The sequence below is a fragment of the Temnothorax nylanderi genome, unplaced genomic scaffold (genome assembly GCF_030848795.1).
Source record: "Temnothorax nylanderi isolate EJ_2023f unplaced genomic scaffold, tnyl_v1.0 TNYL_tig0001_pilon, whole genome shotgun sequence".
Classification (NCBI taxonomy): Eukaryota; Metazoa; Arthropoda; class Insecta; order Hymenoptera; family Formicidae; genus Temnothorax; species Temnothorax nylanderi.
Window position 1 is genome coordinate 2,279,074 of NW_027249063.1, and position 21,991 is coordinate 2,301,064.

Here is a 21,991-nt window from a genome sequence, read left to right on the forward strand (position 1 = left end):
CATATTTTTTCACTTTCTACATTTAAATATCCCGAGAAAAAGAATTTCTCTTTCTAAAATTTTCTCCCTCGCTTTCTTGTCTTTCTTAAATCTTATAATTAGCGCTCATAGTTGAAAGGACATGGTCCACAAGATACAAAAGCTGATCGATTGAAGCTGTCTTAGATAAAGTTTTTCTCACGTATCGCAAATCGACAAGGACGATGGTTTTCACTTCATGCGAACTCCCCAAGAACTTCGCTCAATCCTGCTCGAATTCGTGTTTCAACTGGCGTACTCTCTGATCACACTGTTCGCGCTATACTGAGCGAATTCGCCAGGCTTTCTGTGTCGATGAGGTCTGGTAACCGCGACGAATGACTCACGCGAGTAATGACTCGACTTTATTACTCCGCGAAGCATGCTGCGCCGTTACGTCAATTTTAATTTTTTCTATTTTTGGTCCTTCTGATATCGCATTATCACGCACGAGGTATTTGCTCGTCCCGGGTTCGATCGAGGTCCTTGGACTCGTTTTAATCTGATCTACGCACGATTGAGGACGAGGAGGGCTGCTTTATAAAGCAACGCGTAAACGGTGCCTTTTTTTATCGCGCTAACTTCAATGCTTTTATTCCGGTCTTTCAGTTCATGGAACGTGTTTCAACGAAGCTACGAATTTTTCACGATTTATATCCTAACGATAACGATTCTGATTCTTTAATGTATCCTTCGAGCGTGAAGCGTATTTGAAGGAAAAGATGCCACGCGGTAAGCGGAGCGAAGCGAATCATCAATGTGATTGAAAACATGGTAGCGGAGAATTTTAGCCTTGACCAAATTCTTCGTGAAATGCAAATTCGGGGAGCCTTCGCTACTTTTATCTTCACATTTATTGTAACGTTTACAAATTTTATTTAACATTCGAGATGTAAGAAAAATTGTGCACGAGAAAATCTTAAATTATTCATTAATTGAAGGAATCCTTATTATATTGAATCATTCTGTTTTTAAAGATATAAGCATATTTCTACATAAAATTGAACGCACGTAGAAATGATTACAGACTGTCACGCTACCAAGCAGTTGGAATCCAGCTTGTTTACATATCTTCACGGTATTATTGACTCCGTCTGATCAATAAATTCAAATGAAGTTCGCTCGCCCGCAACAATGCAACGAGCGGGCAAGGCTAAAGCACTTCCGAGTGCATTTTTTGACGTTGAACGATGCGGGAAGGCAACAGGCAACAGGTACGAAAGGAGGACCACGTGGTTAACGGCTCATTTAACGTCGTGGCGCGAAGCGCGCCATTGCGTTACCGAAGAAAGTGAATTGCGATTCCTCCTGCTGTTGCACAACCATGCATACTGCGTTTCCTGGTGTGCACGACGTCACGGCGTCACGAGCACGCCGGAAACGTCAGCAAAAAAAAACGACGCCGTCTGAAAGCGTCCTCGGGTAGACGATTTTTCAGTTTCATATCTTTACAAAGGATAGGCGATCGCGATCATAATGTGCTAATTATAAATATCTACTTTGTGAAATTAATATAAAATTTATTTACGTAGCTAAAATAAATAAAGGTATATGGTACGCAAATAAAACCACTTACTTATCTTCCGACTGTCGTCATAGAATACGCTATCTTTAACATGCATATACCGCAAGATCGTATTATAACAGAACTACTATTGTATATGCTTACTGTTATAAATCGCTCTCACAACAGTTCCCATAAAATATAAATTGTAGTTGTACTTTATTCTTTGTTTTATTCGCGCGAGAATGATTCGTAAATACGATAAGACATTTTCCGCTATGCGTATCAATTTCAAAACGAATAATCATATATATAGTTTCTATGGGAATGCGATTAAAACGTGCGATTAACTTCGATCGCGATCCAAGCACGGTGCAAAACAATCTCAGGCGTGATATTTAAATTTAAAATGTAGCTTTTATGTCTTGTACATACGGTATCGCATCAGGTATGCACGCCCCTTTGAACTGCACTTTTGCCAAGCTGGAAGTTCCACAGATCCTCAAGAAAATCTGTGCATGACACCGCATGACATTTGCATGCGACATCGAAGGTCGAAAGTAACGCGACAATTAATGACGTGCCAATGCGGTGATAATATGTATTACGTGCTGTGTGCTATGTGCAAACGCATGCGGCACGATAATTTCCCGTTTAACGGGCGTTCGTTGCAATACCGATCGACGAATCGGCAGGCGTTAGAAGTTAACACACGTTAGCACAAAGCAAAACTCTTCTTTGTTGCGTTGTAAAAATTATAAGTGCAGTGAGATTGGTTCATCTTTATGCATTCTCGGAAGATTTTTTATCAGTTTATAAATTATAATATATGCGGCAATAATAATGCGAAGCACGACAGCTTTGGGAAAATCTTAACGAAATATTCAGATAAAATTTAAGATAAAATTTAATAATTTAATTACGTTAGGCATCTTTCATAATTTCTACGGAATTTCTATCGAAGAATTAAAGAAGAATCGAAGTATTAAAATAAAAATAAAAATTATAAATTCCAAGATATTTTATCAAATAATTAGCGCTATTAAAATTCGCGAAACTTCTCTTTCAATATTCCGCGGATTTCCATTTATTCACTTGTAAAGAGATAAGCCGTAATTCGATCCGTGATCTACGAAGCGAGATCGGGATCAACCGCCTCCGCGATCGCATATCTCGCAGATCGTGTGTCATGCAGATATATATCGCGGCGATAACCCGCAGGAAATTCTACACGTGCGTTTAACGCCCGTGTTTTAAGCGAGGCTTTACCGTGCGCGCTCACCTGCGGAGGGACGAAATTGCATCTTAAAGACCGTTCGGGCGCGCACGTGCATCGGTGAAGCGCGTGCATGCGTGCGACCTCGCGACCACTGCACGGCGGGTCGCCGCCTAAACGCGGCTGCGAGAAGCCCAGGTACGGCAAATAAGTTGTGTGTAAAGTATAGTCTGGTATATTATTTACCCGTGCTTGACGTTGTTCATCGCCGGTGGCTTGAACAGGTTGAACAGGGACTTGGTGGACGCAGACAATCTATAATGAATGAAAATGCAAACGAAAACCGTGCGGTGCAAAACAAAACAAGATAGGGCGAAGGGGAAGAGAAACGGAGAACCGTCTCTAATGCGATCGGCGTGTTTCCCGCGTACTTGAAGCTTTGATCGATGGATCTACAAAAAAAAATTCTCCACCGATTCAGTGCGCTTCAAGCATAATTTCAGACGTACGGGAGGATTAGAATAATGAATCTTCTCTTTCCGAACAAATTAGACTCGCCCATAATTTTAAAGCCTATTTTAGATACGACTTTATAATTAAAATGGGCTTTATGAATATCACGGACTTATTTCATCCTTGCACATAAAAGTCATCAATTTATGTCTCCTTTTTTGCTATCTATCTGTAAACTAACTTTTTAAAGATACTTTTTTCAAGTTGCATTAATATATTTATTAATGATCAGTATGAAGAAAAAATACTATTCAATTAAGTTCAATGTACTATGCAGATATAACGCAAGAAAAAGGCACAACAGCACATAAAAGACGAAGCAATAGTAATTTTCTGACCAATGAAACATAAGAGACAGTAGCTTCGACGGGAAAACGCGCTCGATCGCTCGAGAGAGGAAGCAAGAAAACTTGGCGGTGATAACAAAAAGTTAAACTCGTGTGATCAGTGAAATGTGAACAAAATTACAAATAGCAGGCAAACGGTGCGTTTTACTGTTACGTTTATTAGCTGCGAGCTAACCTGGTACCGACGAGCTGGGAATTGCTTCCCTGGTTTTGCGGGGAATGTGTAAAATCGCCGGTGGACGACCATCTCTTGGCTCTTCTTAGGCTACTTTGTGGCGGCCCGTTTGATCTTGCCGTGGGCGATCTAAGACATCGAATTCAATTCTCGTACAACAGCATCATGCAATATATACACGCATCGCATAACGTCGTAATAACGCTCTAAGAACATCAAAATATATCGCTACTAATTAAACAGCGAGCGTTCATTAACGTGCCGATAAACACCGAAGAGAGAACATACATGCGCATATTTATCACGATCGTACACGCAACACACAATTAATAATGCAACGAAAAATATTCAAAGTTCTTGCAATTGGGACGGAGAATTAATTTGGATGGATCTAAAATTCGTATTTACAATATTCACACAGTTTCGATTTCTACTTTGTGACACAAAATGCAACAATTTAATTTACAGTTTATTTTACATTAAGTTATAGTTTAGATTCCCTACCTGGCTACAGGCAGTGGCGTAGCTCTAGGGCTTGGCGATGGCACCGGAGAAACACTACTACTACTCGGACTATCAGAATGCAAAGAGCCCGTTGACTGATAGTGGACGGATCTCCTAAAACAAAAAGTAATTAACTAAAACAAAAATGAAGCGCAAATTATCGAAAAATGTAGCTTGAATATGAAATAAAGTCGACATTAATCAAAGAAAGAGAAAGCACGTGGAAACAGCTGGAAGAACATCCGAGATTTTTGGATACGCTGGAAAATATTATATAAAAATTGTATAAAATCTTTATTTAAATATAAAGAATTATCCTTCGTGATCTGTATGTGTTTGGCAACCTAAGAAACTGACCATCCAGTTTTAGGTCTCTCGAGCCCTTGGCCGATATCAAACACAATTTACAGTGTTAGTTTTTAGGACTCTCACCTTTGAGGAAGTTGGGTGGGATGCACGTAACTGGCGGGCCGTCTCGGACTCGACGTCGCGTCGCGGACATCCTGCGACGATCCCGAAGAAGAGGAATTTCTGAGACCACCGGTCTGGCGCAGCCTCAAGTCCTTCTGTGGCACCGAATTTTGACTACCTGAAAATAACTTTGTCTCTCATTCGGAGTATTTTGAGCGAATAAAAAAAATATTAGATATCACACACAGATGCTGATCTGTTTAAAATATAAGATCTTAGTTTCAATGGCCTGCCTTTTGCGTTAAACTTCAGACATTGCATAAATAATACGCGACGTAGCTGCGAAACGTATAGTCCGCATGATTGGGTTTCAATAGCAGGGTAACGGTGCGCGATATTCATAACGCCTTCCGCATATATTACAGCTTTCCTGCGTTCATCAACTAATGCTAAGAGCTAAGATAAGGATGCTGTCGGCGTAGTAATTTATGCACGTCAGCGATTCTCATTTTCATTTCCTGCAAATCTGTCTGACAGAGAGGGGCCAAAGGAATATTCGCATGCTTTCAATCGCGGGAAGCGAACGGAGAGAACAATTAGGAAACTATTCGCGTTCGCGAGCTGACACTTCGATCGCGCGAGAGAATTAATGAGCGTGGGACAAGGATTTTTGCATTTTCGTTTTAATTGCGTTACTTTCTCCGTGAAACTTGACTATGGTAACGAAGCTCGATTTAAAAAGTAAAGATTAAAATATACATGTGATATAATGCATAAAAAGCAATGGAATGTTTATGACGTTCCACGAACTGTCACACATATTTTAAATAACAAATAAAATTAACAAAAAATTTGTATTTTTAACATGTAAATTATATAGTATTTAAATGTACGACAGTCTGTGATGCATGTTTTCTCTTCGTCTCGTTAGCGAATTCCAGTATTCGCTTCGATCACCCCTGAAATTCTTGCGCAGAATGAAGAATTCTCTCCCAAGGTCTGCACGAATGCCGAAGACCGGCGAATAATTACGTGAATCCATTCACGTTCGTGAGCGGGTTTCTCGATTGCGACAGGCGAAACCGAACGTGACCTTAAAGCCGTCGCGTGCCAACAGATACAACACCCGGCTCGAGCTTCATTTTCAGACGCTCGGAACACTCGCGGTCTCGCGAGGCTTCCCCGCATCCGCAATTCCTATCATAACGAAATTCTAGAGGTATCCGCGCGCACGAATTCGCCGGAAGTACACGCCTGACTTAGGTTGCATGTCGTGCACGATCGCCACTTGCACTTACGTCGACGTATTAATTTGCGCCTCGCAATAACACTGCGCACCGCGATCTTACGATGTGATATTACGTGTCAGGGTAAAATGGTATATCCTCGCTGTATAGATACAATCAATGCTCCGAGTAGGAAAAAAAAAGAACAGTGTTGTGTCATTTGTATTCTATATATAATAAAAAGCAGGGGACGATCTAAAATTTAAAGAAGAGAAGAAATAAAATTCCCCCTCCCGATCGTGCTAAGATATAATTCGAGTCAATTAGCAAAATTGAAAATAATTTCTCATTATTAATAATTATTGAAGTTTTGACGTATATTGAAATCTTTTTGCAAAAGCATCATTTTGATAATATTCTAATTCTTAGAACTGACAATTAACGACAACAAAAATTAAGTATTTGATAGTTATCCTGTTAAACTATTGCCGGTATTGATATATACTTGACTTTTATTATTGCATGATTGCAATTGGAAATTGTTTCGATCATCACGAGAAATAGGGTGTGTATTTGCGGCCTGGTTACCAGCGAAGGTGCGGCAAATCCGATGATTGTTTACGGATCACACATCGATCCAAACGAATCAGAACTTCTCTTTCGTTATCACTGCAAACGTAAAATACGAACTAGTCGTGCCTGTCAGTTTTCAATCCAGGTACGTTATGATGAAATTTGAATTATGCGTGATTATCGAAAAATTAACAATTAACTTTTTTAAATTTCCATTATGTTTCCATTGTATGTCGTGGAGTTATTTATAATGATTGCTTTCTTCTTAGCAAAATTATAACAAAAAAATATATATATAATAAATAATCAGGGAATAACTATTTACTCCAATAAATAAATATTTTAATAGCTAACTATACAATAACACAGCACAATAAAAAGTCGACATATTATGCTCAATTGTTTCCAAAAAAATCTATTTAATCTCTTAATTAATAATTATTAAGTCGAATTAGTTTATCTATTAATATTTCAATTCATTATTGCTTTGTCTCAGCATGTTTTATGTACGAAAAATTGTTTATATTCATCGAATCAAATTATAAAGCATTTAGGCATCGCGCATCGTTCGTTAGCGGGCTTCCATAATCAATGTGCACTTTTGCCAACTTACTTCTGAGAGGTACGTGGCCGTTCCTTAAGGGCGAGGACACCAACCTATCGTTTCTCCTCTCGTTCCTGTCATCCTCCCGCTTTTCTCTTGCCTCGAGTTGGGCGATTCGCCTTAGCGCGTCCGCCAGAGTGGCGCGAAGACAAACTATCTCGTCCCTCTGCGCCAAGGATTGCCTTTCGAGGTCCGCCACTCTGCCTAAAAGGGATCCGGTCTCACACTCCAGCATCTCATCTGAGAACGTAAAAGGAAATTCCGTTTAGCTGCAGTTACTTGACTCTACTTGAATTTCGTCTTTTGATCTTTAATCTTCTCTTTAATCTTTTTATTATACAAATTCCTCGGAACTTATTGTTATTGATACAATTAAGGAATACACAATTCTGTTCTTATTAAATCTTTCTTCTGCAGAAGAATGAATTTATGTAAAATGCATTTAAATATACAAACTTTCATTAAATGTTAGAATCTTGAAAATAAAACCTACATGTAATAAAAGATTAAAAAATTGTTACAATAACATAATATATAATTTTTATTTTACATTATATAGAATGTGTATTTATTTTTCTATAATATCAATAAAAAGCAGTATTAAAAATTAAGAAGTGATATTGTTGTAAATATGACACATATCTTTCTCTTATGGCACTATTATTTCCGCGAGCAATGAGTGTGAGGTCGCTAAACGTTCTTATCAATCGCACGATAGATACATAAACCAAACCCTATGGCTAGCGCGATAACATCCGTATTTTACAATGTCGTATATATAGATAGATCTAAATATTATAACGTTGATACAGTTCAGCTGGCAGTGAGAAAGCACGCGATGTATTTGATTATCTAGCGTTATTAAAAAAGTGTCCGCGCTTACGAATTTCTTCATACCGAAATAGGTAGGCGAACTGGGTCACGGTTTTCTACGCGCTGTCAAGATAAAAATTAAACCCCCTTCCCCGGCGTCGATGCCGGGCGAACCACGTGGTACCGACTAACCGACTCGTGAATTGTGCATGCGTGTGCCGAGCGTTTAATTTTGCATGCCTATCGGCCGAATCTTTCGTACTTTATGCCCGCGAATAGTATGAGTAACAAGTATAAATGCTGTCGCACGATTTACCGCTGCATCATGTCGCCTGGCGGTCGATTCACAATAAACGAAAATCGGCATTCGAACTCCGATAAATCATCATTTTGCATTGTTACGTTATGCAACAAAACAACTTATCGTCGCTATAATAAATGCAAATCAATCTGTCGAAACGTTCTACACACAATCGAGGCTTGCTTCCGCAGAAAAGATATTCTGCTAGAAAATTTAAAGCAACGTTGTAACTAAATTTCATTAAAATAATATCTTTAAATATTTTTTACTGTGCCGCATTAATAATATCCTACACAAAATTTATGTTTTATAGCATTTTTTAGACATTTTGTAAGAAAAGAGTGAGAAAGATGTACTGCTTTGCCAAATTTATTAATACACATGTTACATTATCAGACTGAATTCCTGTTAAAAATATTCGTCCGAGAATGTGTCGCGAGGTCGTGTACGGTTTTTCGCGACTCGAAGAAGTGGCATCTCTAAAAAGAAAAGCCGACGAACTATTTTTGTACTCACGCCACGCTTGTTCCGCTTCGTCGATGGTATCCATCGTGTCCGGCGTGGACATTGCGATTAACTCTCGCGATGACCCCGGAGTATTAATACAATTCAATTGAACTGATTACCGAGCGCAAACAGAGCCGACGCACTTTCCACCAGCATATCTTACGCCGCCAATTGCAACAATTCTTCCTTGGAACGACACTAATATCCAGAGTTCTAATATTAGAGTTCTTTTCTAATTTCTTTCTCGTTTGACAAGTCAGCTCGTTTGTCCGCGACCAAAGTGACTAACTGCACTCGCATATCTGCCAGTGAACAAAGGCCAGTAATATTTGTGAAAAAGGTTGGGGTCACACCGCAATTTGAGTGGTAGAAGAACGAGAGAAACGACGCGATGGAAAGAATGTCTTTCGCAGCTAAACGCATGAGGCACACGTTAATTGTGGTGAAGTTTGGTCACGGAAATTCTACGACGTTAATAATCACTCCGAAACAAAGGTGAAACGTCCTGTCTTCGTAGAATTAATTACCGGATAATTTTACCTCGTTATCCTTCTGCGTTATCTATAATTTTAATAGGATATAGAAACCATAAATTATATTTGAACGTACAATTTTTAATCAGGAAGCACACGGAAGAAATTCTCCAAGATTAAAAGTTGTAAAATTATTCATATAAATTTGAATTTTATTTAAAGAAAATTATTTATGGTAGGAATTTTACACAAATATACAATTTCACTACGCCAACAAACGTCACCAACCGCCAAGTAATTTGAGTGCCAATTAGTGTTCCACAATTTGCACAAGAAAGAGTCATTGAATTAGCATGATTCTTTCGTCACTTTGTGTAAAGAAAGGAAGAAATTATGAGAAATACAAAGCGAAATATCGAGTGGAACGTTATTTCCTACCGCTGATATTGTCGAAACTGAAATACGATCGCGAATGACGAGAATTCGAACATGCGGGTCACGTGGACTTGGCGTGCAGACGTACCCAGTGACGTTCCCGAAGTCCAACGCAGCATTGACTATTAACGGTTCGTATGTTAAACAATCGTATTTTGAAAGTAAAATAAAAATTGACATTCGCGCGTATGATCTTATGTAAATGTACGCCGCGTTTCTCTGACATCTATAAATATGCATTTATATGCACAAGCACGTGAACGTACGTTGCCGCGAAACTGTCGCGTTTTCCCTCGGCTGCGAATTCCTTGATCGATCTTGAATCTGAAGATAATGCATTCTTGATTTAATTTTACCGCAATAATGTGAAAGACGCGCCGCAAGTATGTGACTTTTACACCCTGCGTTAATGATAACAGCGGCGAATCAAGAAATGTTTGAAAGCGAATCGTGCGTAACGATCCAAAGCACGTTTCGCATAAACGCGTGATATTTGCGGGAATATCGTTGAAGTTACGTAAGCGCGCGTATATCGTAACTTCCACCGCGCGTTTCGCAGAGAGAGCCCGAGGAAAGGAAACACGGAATTTCTGCTCCTCCCTTCCTCCGCGTCAGTGCTTTCCCCACTAGAAGATGCGATAACCACTCGGCGAGATGAACGATAATCGACCGTAGGCTCTTTACCCTCGCACCTACACGACACAGCCTCTCTTTGTGTCTCGTACCTTCAACGCTTTTCAGAAAAAAAAAACGCCTGTAATCGATAGAGTACTAACGCGGAAGCGACTCTCTTTTTTTTCCTTATGGCAAGGGATATAGCATCGACGGAAATTTCTATTAGGGTAAATATTCCCGGCACAAAGCATGAAAATTGGATTATTCGTATAGCACGGAGTTTTCTCTTCTATTTGCGATTGAGGTAAAAATTTTATCGCGAAAAATTATTATACACGAGTTTTATTTTACGAGCATTTTACGTACTACACTCGTGCATGTGCTGTTCGTGCTTAATATCTGTTCCAAATGTAAATATATCTATATCATAAAATATATTGCCGTTTTGTGAGCGATGACAGCTGCGGATACTGATAAAAAATTGCTCGTATCTCTGCTGTAATATCACTCCGCTTAACTTCTCGAACATCGGTCACAGAATTTACACAAAGATATAACATTCGAAAAAATTTTGCAAATTGTGCAACGCAGTATCACGTATACGGCAAACGTGGGCACGAAGACTTCAGCTAGCTTCACCCTAGGCGAGCCGAACGAACTCAATGCAACTGATATCCACTGATATCCGACAACCTCTGGAAACAACAAAACATGTCATCGACACCAAAGCCATTTCCACAGCAAGCGACACAACGGAATCAACCCTGATCGCCGCCTGTAAACCTTTCACTTCGCACATGGTCGGAAAAGAGCGTAAAAGGGGTAAAACGAGCGCGACTGGTCGATCGAGATTTCTATTTCCGCACATCGAGTCGAGTAAAAGCGATTGATCAGGCCGAGCCGGGATTCATCGAACCTTCTGACGGCGGGAATTTCCGCGACGCGTCCCGCGGCCGACGGAAGCGCTACGTCGAGCTACGCTTCCGTCTCGGAGAAACGAAAAACGGAAGTCATCCGGCGTGAGATCCGCACGACCCGGTTGTACGGCCACTCGATTTCAACGACTATGTCGCACTACGTCCGCCCCTCGTGAGGGACGCCAAGTCCGACTCCATCGTGCCGCTGCTCGTATAACACGTGTGTTTTCCGTGCGGCTGCCCCAACGTTACTGTCAGACCGACTCCAGCTGCTTAGGCCGCGATCAATACGGTCTAGATAGTCGAGATGATTCAGATGACGGCGGGCCACGCCGTGCCATTGACTGTGGATAGAACGTACGTAGCGACACGAGATTTGCGTCGGTGATAATCGGTAAGTTGATGTTTGCCCGGATTGAAAACATTAATTATATCGCTTAATTGCAAAATGGTGTTAATTAACGGTACTGTACGCCAGATTTTTGAGCAAATTTGCGAATACCCGGGCTTTTATCTTCTCTGTGTACTTATCTCCTGATATCTTTATTTATTAAGAGAATTGTCTGAATATTTATTTTGTATACAAGAATTTTTGCTAAATTTTTAGATCATAATTTACAACTTAGCTACTTCTAAAGGGGGATTTTAAACGTCGTCTTCCGCTTTGTGTTTCTTTTGAATAAAATTTTTTTAATAAGAACTTTAAGTTGTTTCGTTTCTCTATTATAATTGTATTCAATACATCTCAGAGATTTTTATTTTCATTAATTACTTTGTTTATATTTTATCCATATTATATTTATATCTATGCTACTTATTATTCATGTTTCGTATTTCAAATTTCTCTATACTGATTAATTTACTGGAGATATGCATTATTTAGAATATTCGGGGCATTAGATAATTTCGCGCACAAATCTTTTAGTATTTGATGCGTACGATTCTTCCTTCGCCATCGTCCTAAATAAACGACGATCATATCCTGTCTAACGGCGCACCCTCTCAATTCTTCGAAATGGTTCTATCCCATATTGCCGATATCGAACTAACCCATTAAAAACGTTACATCATCCCTAGGCACGATGCTCGCCGACAAATCGACGCGATATATCGCCGGGCGGGGTCCCGGCTTTTGTTGCAAAATTGCACTACATTGAAAAAGAATTGATAGAGGAGAAACGGAAACAAGGGGGAGCGAATCGACCTCCATATCGCGTGACTTTGTAACTGCGATCGATTAAAAGAATTGAAACGGCCAATATTTTTTAATGATATGAAAGAAATAGTGCTGTGCATGCATTATTTAGCTATTAATAATTCATATCAGAAACATTGTAGTTAGTATTATATTATAATTCTTTTGAGAATGCCAATGGAAAGATCGAAACACTATAACATGAAACGACGATATGAATCTATACGCTTCTAGGATTACTCCGAAGCTTTCGGAATAATAAATTACTTTGAAGACAATGCGATCTTAATTACATCGTGTTGCATACAAGCATTCTAATTGTATCTCTTATTCTCTCTCTCTCTCTCTCTTTCAGTGCACTATCGGCTTTCACAAACTTTCAGGTTGTATAATGATTGCGCACATTATCATGAAAGTAACAACAGATAGCAAAGCCAAGTGATATATATTTAAAAAAAGTTTTTTTTGTATGCCTAAAATTATAAACTATAAATCTGAATTTAAAACGAAAATTTATATTTTATGTTCAAAATACAATACTTTCCGTATCACATTTTTAAAATTTTAAATTACATATTTCAAATACATTTTGAGTATAGAATTTAATTAATCGGTTATATATCTAACAAGCTTTTTAGTTTGATATTAATTTATCTGCCGATAAACTAATAAAAATTATTACATAAATCAGCCCTGTATATTAAATTTCTGTAAAGATAGCGTTTGTGCAGGTCTCCCATCGTATTTTGTGTATCCAAAACAGAGCTGATGTTGCAGTAATCGACTGAAGGTTCGTTATCGACGAATATTTTTAGACAGAATCCGCAAGTCGATACGTGGGCGTAACCGCTCCGCTGTCGCTCAATTAAGCATAAGTAACGTTAATAACGGAACGAACTCAATTGATGATCGTTATACGTATAAATTGCCCATCTCACACTTCCGCGTTACGTCAATAAGTTATTGATGCCAAACGAGTTTTTCTAGGACCCGATTCAGCCTAATATTGCGATGTATAGTTACCATTTGATCTTTCCGCCTCTATTCCTGAACCTATTTATCATCTCTTTTTTACGTCCAAGCAATCTGCTTTACAGATATATCAGTTTTAATTTCTGATTTTAAATATTTACAATTTTATTTTTCCCGCTGTTTCTTTTTTTTCCATTTACATGTACAAACTTCTACTCATATTTTTAAACCAGTCTAACGTAAAACATTCGTTTTGTCCATCCTTATCTTATTCAATCGCACATGTATGCGCCGTCAGATCAGATTTAAAATCAATTTTTCACGACGATGACGAAAATGGTTTCGGAAGGCAATCGCGCGTTTGACGGAGCGCGATTTCCCTTCGGGAAACCGATCAGCGTTTTCCTCGAGAGACGCGCCGTAATTCTGCGGTAAGCGAATCGAGAAGGTATTCGCTGGTGTATATACAGGAAGCGCAGGCAAAGGAGAAGGCGAGGAATTTCGTGAAATTCCAGAAGGCACCGTTAGCTATGCTTCGGAGCCGGTAGATTGTTATTAATGAAAGAACAGGATGAGCGCTCGGTGGGCGCACCTACGGGTAACGTCATCGTACTACCTTGAATGGCTTATATAATGAATGCCACCGTTGCTGTAGACAGCGTAGACAATACGTGCGTTACGTGACGCGTGTGCGAGCGTGCACATCGTTTCGATTCGTCGTCATTTCTTTTTAACCGGAACGCGTCCTTGTAAGCGAGGATTCCTAGTCGAATATCCTATATAGTCTCTACGATTCAACCAGAGGCAATTTATCATTCCGCTAGAAATCAATGACACATAAAAGTCACGTGGAGAACTTTGTTCAATTCAATTGACTTGAAATTACTTCTATCTTAACACGCGCGCATTATTTCAGAAGTGTTTTTCTTTTTTACGATTTTTTATTTCTAATTTTTTCAAATCCTTTTTTTAAAACTGTTGTTTTTCTTTCTTCCTGAGCATTTTGCGAGTCACCGCGATTGAGACGTTTAATTGGAAATACGCTCTAATTATCACGACGGAGGGAACGCTGCAACTTTGTCGCGATTTTCAATAAGCAATTCGTCACGATAGCGCCGTCTTACCCGTCTTATTGTGCGAAAGCGCAGTCTTACCCATTTCTTGCCTCGCGCTCTGTTCCGAATGCCCGTTTACGCGCATCGTTGACTCCGGACTTTCCTTTTCATACTTGTGGCAGCGCCTTGATTGAGGATCCCGCGTCTGCAATAAGAAAAAAGAGCAATATATTATTGTATACGCGCTTGCATTGCGTGCGCGTTGCGTCGCGGTGCAACGGAATATCGCACGCGCCACTTCCGATCCGCGTCTTTTCCTATTAATTGTTTCCGTAATTACCGGAACAGGGACCGTCATTGTGCGAAATCATTGTTCGAAGACAATGGTCTTAGGTCTGGGGATACCGTACGGAGAGATTGCCGATGGTTGAAATTATCCGGCGGTTTGAAAATGATTATTTTGTACTTTACTAGGTGTCTTGGAAATTGACCTGGTAAGCTGAAGGCTAGCGATAGTTAGATAACCGATTATGTAGAATAGTATTCTATATTTTTCTCGGTGCTCTAGTGCTTAAATCATATAAAATATAAATTGTAATATGTAAAATTCAAAGTATAATAAAAAATGCACGGTCCAAAAGTTGCTACTTTCTTAACTTCTGCGTATTATTAATAATATAATAAATATATTTGTAATTTTTAAAGAAGAAAGCTATATATTAATAAAATTCCTATATTTTTTTCAGTTAAGTCAATTTTCGGGAATGTCGCGCACGTATCTCTTCCGTATATCGATACCGCAATTCGATTCTCGGTACAAACTTCTCCGCGGCGAAAGACTAACGGGCGTGTTCGGCCTTTACGTAAGCAGCCGTGAGCAACAAAATCTCGTAACTTTTAAACGCGCGCGTTTTTCCGCACCGCGTTTTTGCCGGCGCGAGCGTGAATCGCCGCGCCGGCGATTTCGCTCGAAAGGAGGAACATCAACGTATTACGACCTTGGCCAATGAAAACGAATGGCAAGTACGCGATAGTGTACGTGCATAAAAGAATCGCCAGGAGAATGTAGGACGCGTTGCACCTTTCGTGTTTACTTACAGTGGCCGTAAGAAGAAAGTGCAGGCGGCGAATTTTTATCAATAGAACTGCCGCGAGAGTACAAGCCTTTCACAAGAGATTCATGCCTTATGGATTCTGTTACGAGCACGATTACAAGTGCGATAGCCTTCAATTACTTTAAGTGTTGCCGAGAGACGCGCAACAGCGCACTTTTTTGTGAAATACACTCGCGCGATTCGAAGTGTTGCGCCTTTCAAATGACGTTAAAAGATCGTTATGATCAAATATAGTATCGATCAAGATGAATTATTATACAATTCGAGAATAACGCTCTTGATTATCGATTCCATATAGGGAAGTGTGTCCAAAGAATATATACGGCCTTGAATATTATATACGAAATCTTCGCCGGCGCTCCGTGGAATGCGAATATGAATACGCAGCAGATATAAATTTTTCGGCATCCTTTTGCACGTCCTTTTGCACAGCCGGCGTTCCGCTTTCGCGCGATTTCTCAATCGCTCGAGACATCGACTCATCTTGTCGCCGTCATCATTGTAACCGGCTCCATTTTTGCGTCTCACGGTACTCCGCTTTTGCGCGTTCGTTTCGCGACTATCGATATCCACTTCGGCTCGAGCGAATGTATGTCGGAAACGCAAAGAGATCTGAAGTGCATTATCGCGAACTGGGACACGGTGAGTATATTACTCGGCGAATATGGTCAGGATACATAGCCAGACACTCGGTGGTTTATAATCTCCGTGCAACCTGACGTCGACAGTCATCTCTCGAATCAAAGAAGCTACTCGATCTTGACTTCCAGACTGTGCACTAGTAATCCATAACATGCATACCCACATCTTTTTGAAAACGAGAAAGATGAAATTCCTCTCAGCACAATTTATTCATACACAAAGCCATACTATAAGCCTCTTGCCCTGAATAATTTAGTACAAAAACAGTCTCTTGCAAGGAACTACTACGATCTTGACTTTCAGACTGCCTGTGCAATAGTAATCTGTAATATGCACACTCATCTCTTTTTGAAAACGAAAGAGATAAGATTCCTCAGTGCGATTTATTTATATACGACACAAAGAATAAGCTCTTTGCTCTAAAATAATTTAGTACAAAAAAATGTCGATAATTTTTAATTAATTTTATTTAAATTCCAGTTTAAAATATTAAAAAATACAGTAAAATAATACAGTAAAATCAAGAGACACGGTAGTGTCTCGCGCCAAGTACACGCGCAGCGCGAGACCGCCGTGACTCTTTTACGCGATATTTTTTACACAACGCAAGTATTATCCTTAATTTACCTGTTATATTCTTAAAGATTTCTGAATTTTAATTCCAAATAATTAAATATAAACTAATTAATATACTATATGTTCTTTTGCATTTATCTATAATTATTTTTATACCAATGTAACAAATCTTGGAAAATTAAATAATCAAAATTACCATGTATAATAAAAAAGATATTGTGTAAACTCTCTAGTATTAATACTAAGCGGTTCGTTTCCAGATTGATTACTTCTTTCTATTTTGTCACAAAAAAGTGATCTGATTATTAGCAACGATGGCTATCCCTGAAAAGGCGAGGAAATAGGAAAGTGAACGAAGGAGCTCGAAGGAGTGAGTCGAAACACAAAACCAGTAAGCATTGACCCGGCCAGAACGCTGCCTTATTGGTGTATAAGGCCGGACCCCACGGTGCTTATTTTACGAGATCTCGTTGTGCACACTGGATGCGTGTTCACCGTACACCGTGACACCATATATACGCGGGCCTTATATGTATTACACACGACATGGGTAATTGGTTCACCGTTCTCTGTCCGTAGGCAGCCCCGCGTTGTTAAGCCAACGTTAAGACTCTCGAGCCGGTCAAGTGACATTAGGTTTACATAAATAGCCGCGCCTATGATCTCCGTATCGCGTTTTACGATATTTCTCTCGCCATCTGATAGGCTGATTTGATCCTCGTCAAGTCCCAAATGATTTCACGATAATCGCATAAACATCGCTGCGACATGAAACCTAATTGAGAATGTCAATTACATTGATCTGCTGTTTAATAAATTGTAGGCATCGGTATAAAGTAAAAATCGTATATTGTGAGTTACGATGGAGGACTACGAATATGTCTACATAGTGGCATGACTGGGAAATAAAGCGGCCTTCAACATTTATAGCCTTTCAAGTCTATCTATGTATATCTAACTGCGTTATTTTTTTACATATTTCTGATAAATAGCGACATAAAAATAGACTTTTAAAAACTTCTATCTATAGTTGAATAATATTGCGAAAAACAGCAACTCACAATAAACGCATGATCTATATTTTATATTATTCATATATGTTACATATGATTAATTAAAATTTATATTAAATAATTTAAACGGTAATAACAGTTACAAGTTATATCGATGTATAAACGTGTCAGATAAATTGCATGTGGTATATGTATTTCAAAATTTACGACACAAGTTGAATATGTGTGCAAAGAGCAACTGAACTTTCTATTGTGGGAAAATTCATGCAACACTGCGTTATATTTTAACGGGTTTAACCGAATATGTATTACGTTCGTAGCGGAACGACTAATAAGGATACGCGAGTCGAAATAGTCGGCAAGCAGAGAATGCGTTTCGTATAGGTGAGGGCGATTGCGCGTCTCGCGCGCTATGACAATGCGAAACGAATTTGCATACACGCGAATTGATGCCGCGAGACGACGGACGGCGACGCCGCCGGGGCGGTGATGGAGCTTAGTTGGCTCGAATGAGACTCGTTAAACACAGCTGGTAGTTAACAGACAATCTGCCGACGAAAGTGGACCAACGTTGAATTTATGGCGGCGGGAACGCTCGGAGTGTAGTATGGCATTTAACTATTTTACGTTCAAAGTAAAAGTCATAAATCTAGCCGAGGCGGTGTTTGTTGTAATGTGGCGCTATTATCGAGTTAGTTGTCGGGTTTTGTAATGTATGTGCGATAATCTTGACAAAGGCGTGCAAAAGACGAATCGCACATTTTTTTCTACTCTTACGGTATTTTTCACTTATAGTGCCTGGATTATTAATTATTGATAATTACAGTCACGAAATAGCTCGATCATATAGCTTCTTATACATCTTGCGTTGTAATATAATTTCGCGATGCAACAACGTACGACGCGCATTACAGCTAATGAAGCGACTCCTTAATTAATCTGGGACATCTTATATAAGCATGCGATATGACTCCATCAAGTTGAACATTCTCAATTAGCCTCCTCGAGAATGGCAGCGTGTAATTTCCAACGGAGAAAACACGATTAAGAAAAGTGTAAGCGTCAAATATCTCCAGCGAGGATCTCAATCAATCTCTCTGTTTAGTCTTAGCAAACTTGTAAATCACTTATATATGTATATCTCAATCTTTTCAAGTGTATTTAAAAATTAAAAAAAATTATACGTACGTATCACAGTAGTGTAAATAATTACAATCGAATTACAAATGAAAGGGAATGGTATCAAACTTATATGCGGTAGGTTCGCGAAGTGGAATGTGTTAAAATCTGCATATCTATTTCAATGTTACGACATTAAAGAAATGGAGAATTGTGATTATCTAAATTATTATCTAAATCTTAACGTAAATAAATTTTACGCGTGCAACTTCTTAGAGTTGCAGAGACATTCGACTACAAAAGACAGACTTTCTCATGACGGCGCAAGAGATTAGAATTTCCCACCTTAGTCCTTACGATAGCATAATTAATTTACTTTGATTTCACGTGTAATATACTTTCCCGCCAAACATTCCTTTCTCGCAGTTCACGAGCAACCCGTCAACAAGTTTCATATATTACGATTTTTAATAAGAAATAATGAAATAACACGAACCACTATGTAGGACTGTAGGATAACAAGAGATTAGATATAAATGCAATTAGTGACAAAAACAAATTATAATATGAAGAAAATAATAAAGAATATAAACTTTCGATTCTAGTTTCGAATATCCAGCAAAGAGTATAAAGATTTCGATGATTTGGTTGAATAGTTATAATTATTAAGATACAACAGAATAATGTATGCCGGATGTACGCTTCAGTATTATTTGCAGTAACTTCTTTTTTCTTGCAGATATCTAGTCAACGCTACGTTAAAAAAGTAACTCATTAAAATATTGTATATGTATATAGAAACAAGGACGCAAATTATGTTCAGAACACGACTAATCGATCCATCTCAACCTCGACTTTGACTGACCTCGTAATAACAATTTTTCCGTTTGCGAGCCGTGCAAAATTCAATTTCCGCTGCAATATAATTTATCGCGCTTTAATCTTTTATTCCTTCTTTTACACGCGAAACAAAAGTAGGTAAGGAAAAGAACTTGGAGTTATTTCACTTATTTCTTGGAGTTATTGTTTTTAAGAGATACTGTTCGATCAGTACACGCAATTTATAATTTTTTAAGCTTTTAAGATTAACTGGATAAAACCTGTGAGATATACATAAAAAAGTTGTGCTTTAATAATACACGGTAAAATTCAACGAACTAAATACACGGTATAATTACGTTACACACAGGCTTTTCTCATTTCGGGTATAATCTAATTTTCGCAAGATAATGGATGGACTGTCGATGTTAACGAAAAATAATGAAGCACTTCGCCCAAATTGATGTTGCGACCACAAAAATTTTATGCGATTATTCTTCGTCGTTTGTCATATCGCGCGCAATATTACGTAATTCTACCGCCGAGTGTCGGCAGGATAAATCTTCTCGGCGTGCTCATTGAAATCTCCTTTCAGGTAGCAATATGTAGGTGGATGTTATGTAAATTTCGGCGGCTCATCCAAAGCGCTAATGGCCGCGCGTGTAGTCAGCGCTAAATAAAACAGGTATGCGCATAGAGTCTCTCCCGTTTCTAGTTTCTAATCACGCATTTCCCTTTTACGCATGCTGCATATCCACGAAGAGAATCGCTTGTAATAGCGATCTTGACCCTAAACTTGACGATGCATTATATTAGATATGTATTTTCTTCTTTACAATTAAAAAATAACATACTTGTACATACATTGTGTACGGCTTTTAATTAGCTATCGTAATTATTTTTAACTTTATAAGTATATCATTCATCATTATTTCTGATGTTTACGTCTAAAGAAGAAAATTGCATTAAGAAAAGATAAGATACTTGAATTTTTATATTTGCGAGAGTATCATTGTATATTTTTTTACGTTTCTCGTTGTAATCATGTTATTGTTAATTATTTTTAATAGTTAGCATCTTAATCAAAGCTTTAAAGTGTAGTCTTTAACTGCACTTTAAAGCCACCTAGCTCGAAATATAATTTTAGTTGTACAATTACTAAAATTTTGAAACCGAGTACTTGGAAAGCACATTGCAGAAAGCGATATAATGGAATGCAACGTAACGAAAATTAGCGATTTAATTCGATCAGCAAACATTACGCCACTGCGGCAATCACAAGGAAATGACGTTAAACCATTCGCGTCTCGTGTTTAGAGCTGTTTCCAGTTAACAAGGCGTAGGCGGGTGTTATGCAAATTTTGGCGCAGCATCCTTCGCGTTAATGGCGCGATCGTGATGCGACTGGCGTCAAGATAAATAAATAGGGACAGTGGACATGGACCGTGGATGAATGTGAAATCGAATATACTCCGTCACGTATCCGAGTACAACTATTGTCACCGTGAGAAAGCGAGAAATAGCAAAATAAGCGAAGTAGAATACGTAACAGTAGATAAATTATAAATTGAACAATAATAAAAGAGTCTGCACGTTTACTTTTACAAACTCTCTCTCTCTCTCTCTCTCTGTTTAATGTCTATAATTATTATTCAATATAATTGCATTTTTAATTACAATTTTTTCAATTGTTAACTTTACTCCAATTTATTAAACATTTTATACGCAAAATTATTTAGATATATATTTTTAAAGTTATAATTTTATCGTTGGTTATAACGACGAGAGAATGCAAGACCTGTTTTGATTTATAAGGACGACGTCGATCGATAACATTATCGGCCACGAGATCCCGTTGAAGAGAGAGACTCTTCGTTTCTGCTAGCACTCAAATCTCGTTCCGGATAACAAGCTGCAACAGGATGTTATGCAGAAAATATGGCGCTGTATCCTTTATGCAAATTCGCATTCGCGAGGCAGGTTCGGCCTTCTCTTATCTGGCGAGCGGCGCGGCAAAACGTTTATTAGTCGACGAAGATAAACATTTCCGCGGATAATAATCGCAGATTGAATTCATATTAAACATTGTGATTCTTAAAATGCAAACTCACGATATTAGTGGAAACGAAATCGCGGTTACGTTTCGCGTGCTTGTTTTCTGAATTGATAAGATAACGAGGTATCCGATATATACTATATTCATCGCGTCGATAAATCCGACGTGTAAAACCGCAACAAATTCGTTCAGATGAAATCCTCACGTATAATATTTTAATGCCAAGGCCTGTGCAACAGCCTGTTTATTCGCGGACTCCTTGTATGGGGTAAATGCA

General features: G+C 38.7%; 1 protein-coding gene across 11 annotated transcripts in view; it reads right to left on the minus strand.

The window, feature by feature from the left end:
* LOC139774000 (echinoderm microtubule-associated protein-like 2) overlaps nucleotides 1-21,991 on the minus strand; it is a 37,425-nt gene that overhangs the window by 8,228 nt on the left and 7,206 nt on the right. For 2 of the 11 annotated variants that reach the window (XM_071708951.1, XM_071709108.1), the window contains exons 2-7: nucleotides 14,474-14,579; nucleotides 7,101-7,331; nucleotides 4,710-4,866; nucleotides 4,278-4,391; nucleotides 3,774-3,902; nucleotides 2,985-3,053 (exon numbers count right to left, since the gene is read on the minus strand). In XM_071708951.1, coding sequence (XP_071565052.1) covers nucleotides 2,985-3,053; nucleotides 3,774-3,902; nucleotides 4,278-4,391; nucleotides 4,710-4,866; nucleotides 7,101-7,331; nucleotides 14,474-14,579 — 806 coding nt within the window. Of the gene's footprint in view, nucleotides 1-2,984; nucleotides 3,054-3,773; nucleotides 3,903-4,277; nucleotides 4,392-4,709; nucleotides 4,867-7,100; nucleotides 7,332-8,721; nucleotides 9,274-10,676; nucleotides 11,413-14,473; nucleotides 14,580-21,991 lie in introns of those variants that run through there. The other 9 variants (XM_071709532.1, XM_071709450.1, XM_071709363.1 and 6 more) reach the window with 9 other exon arrangements.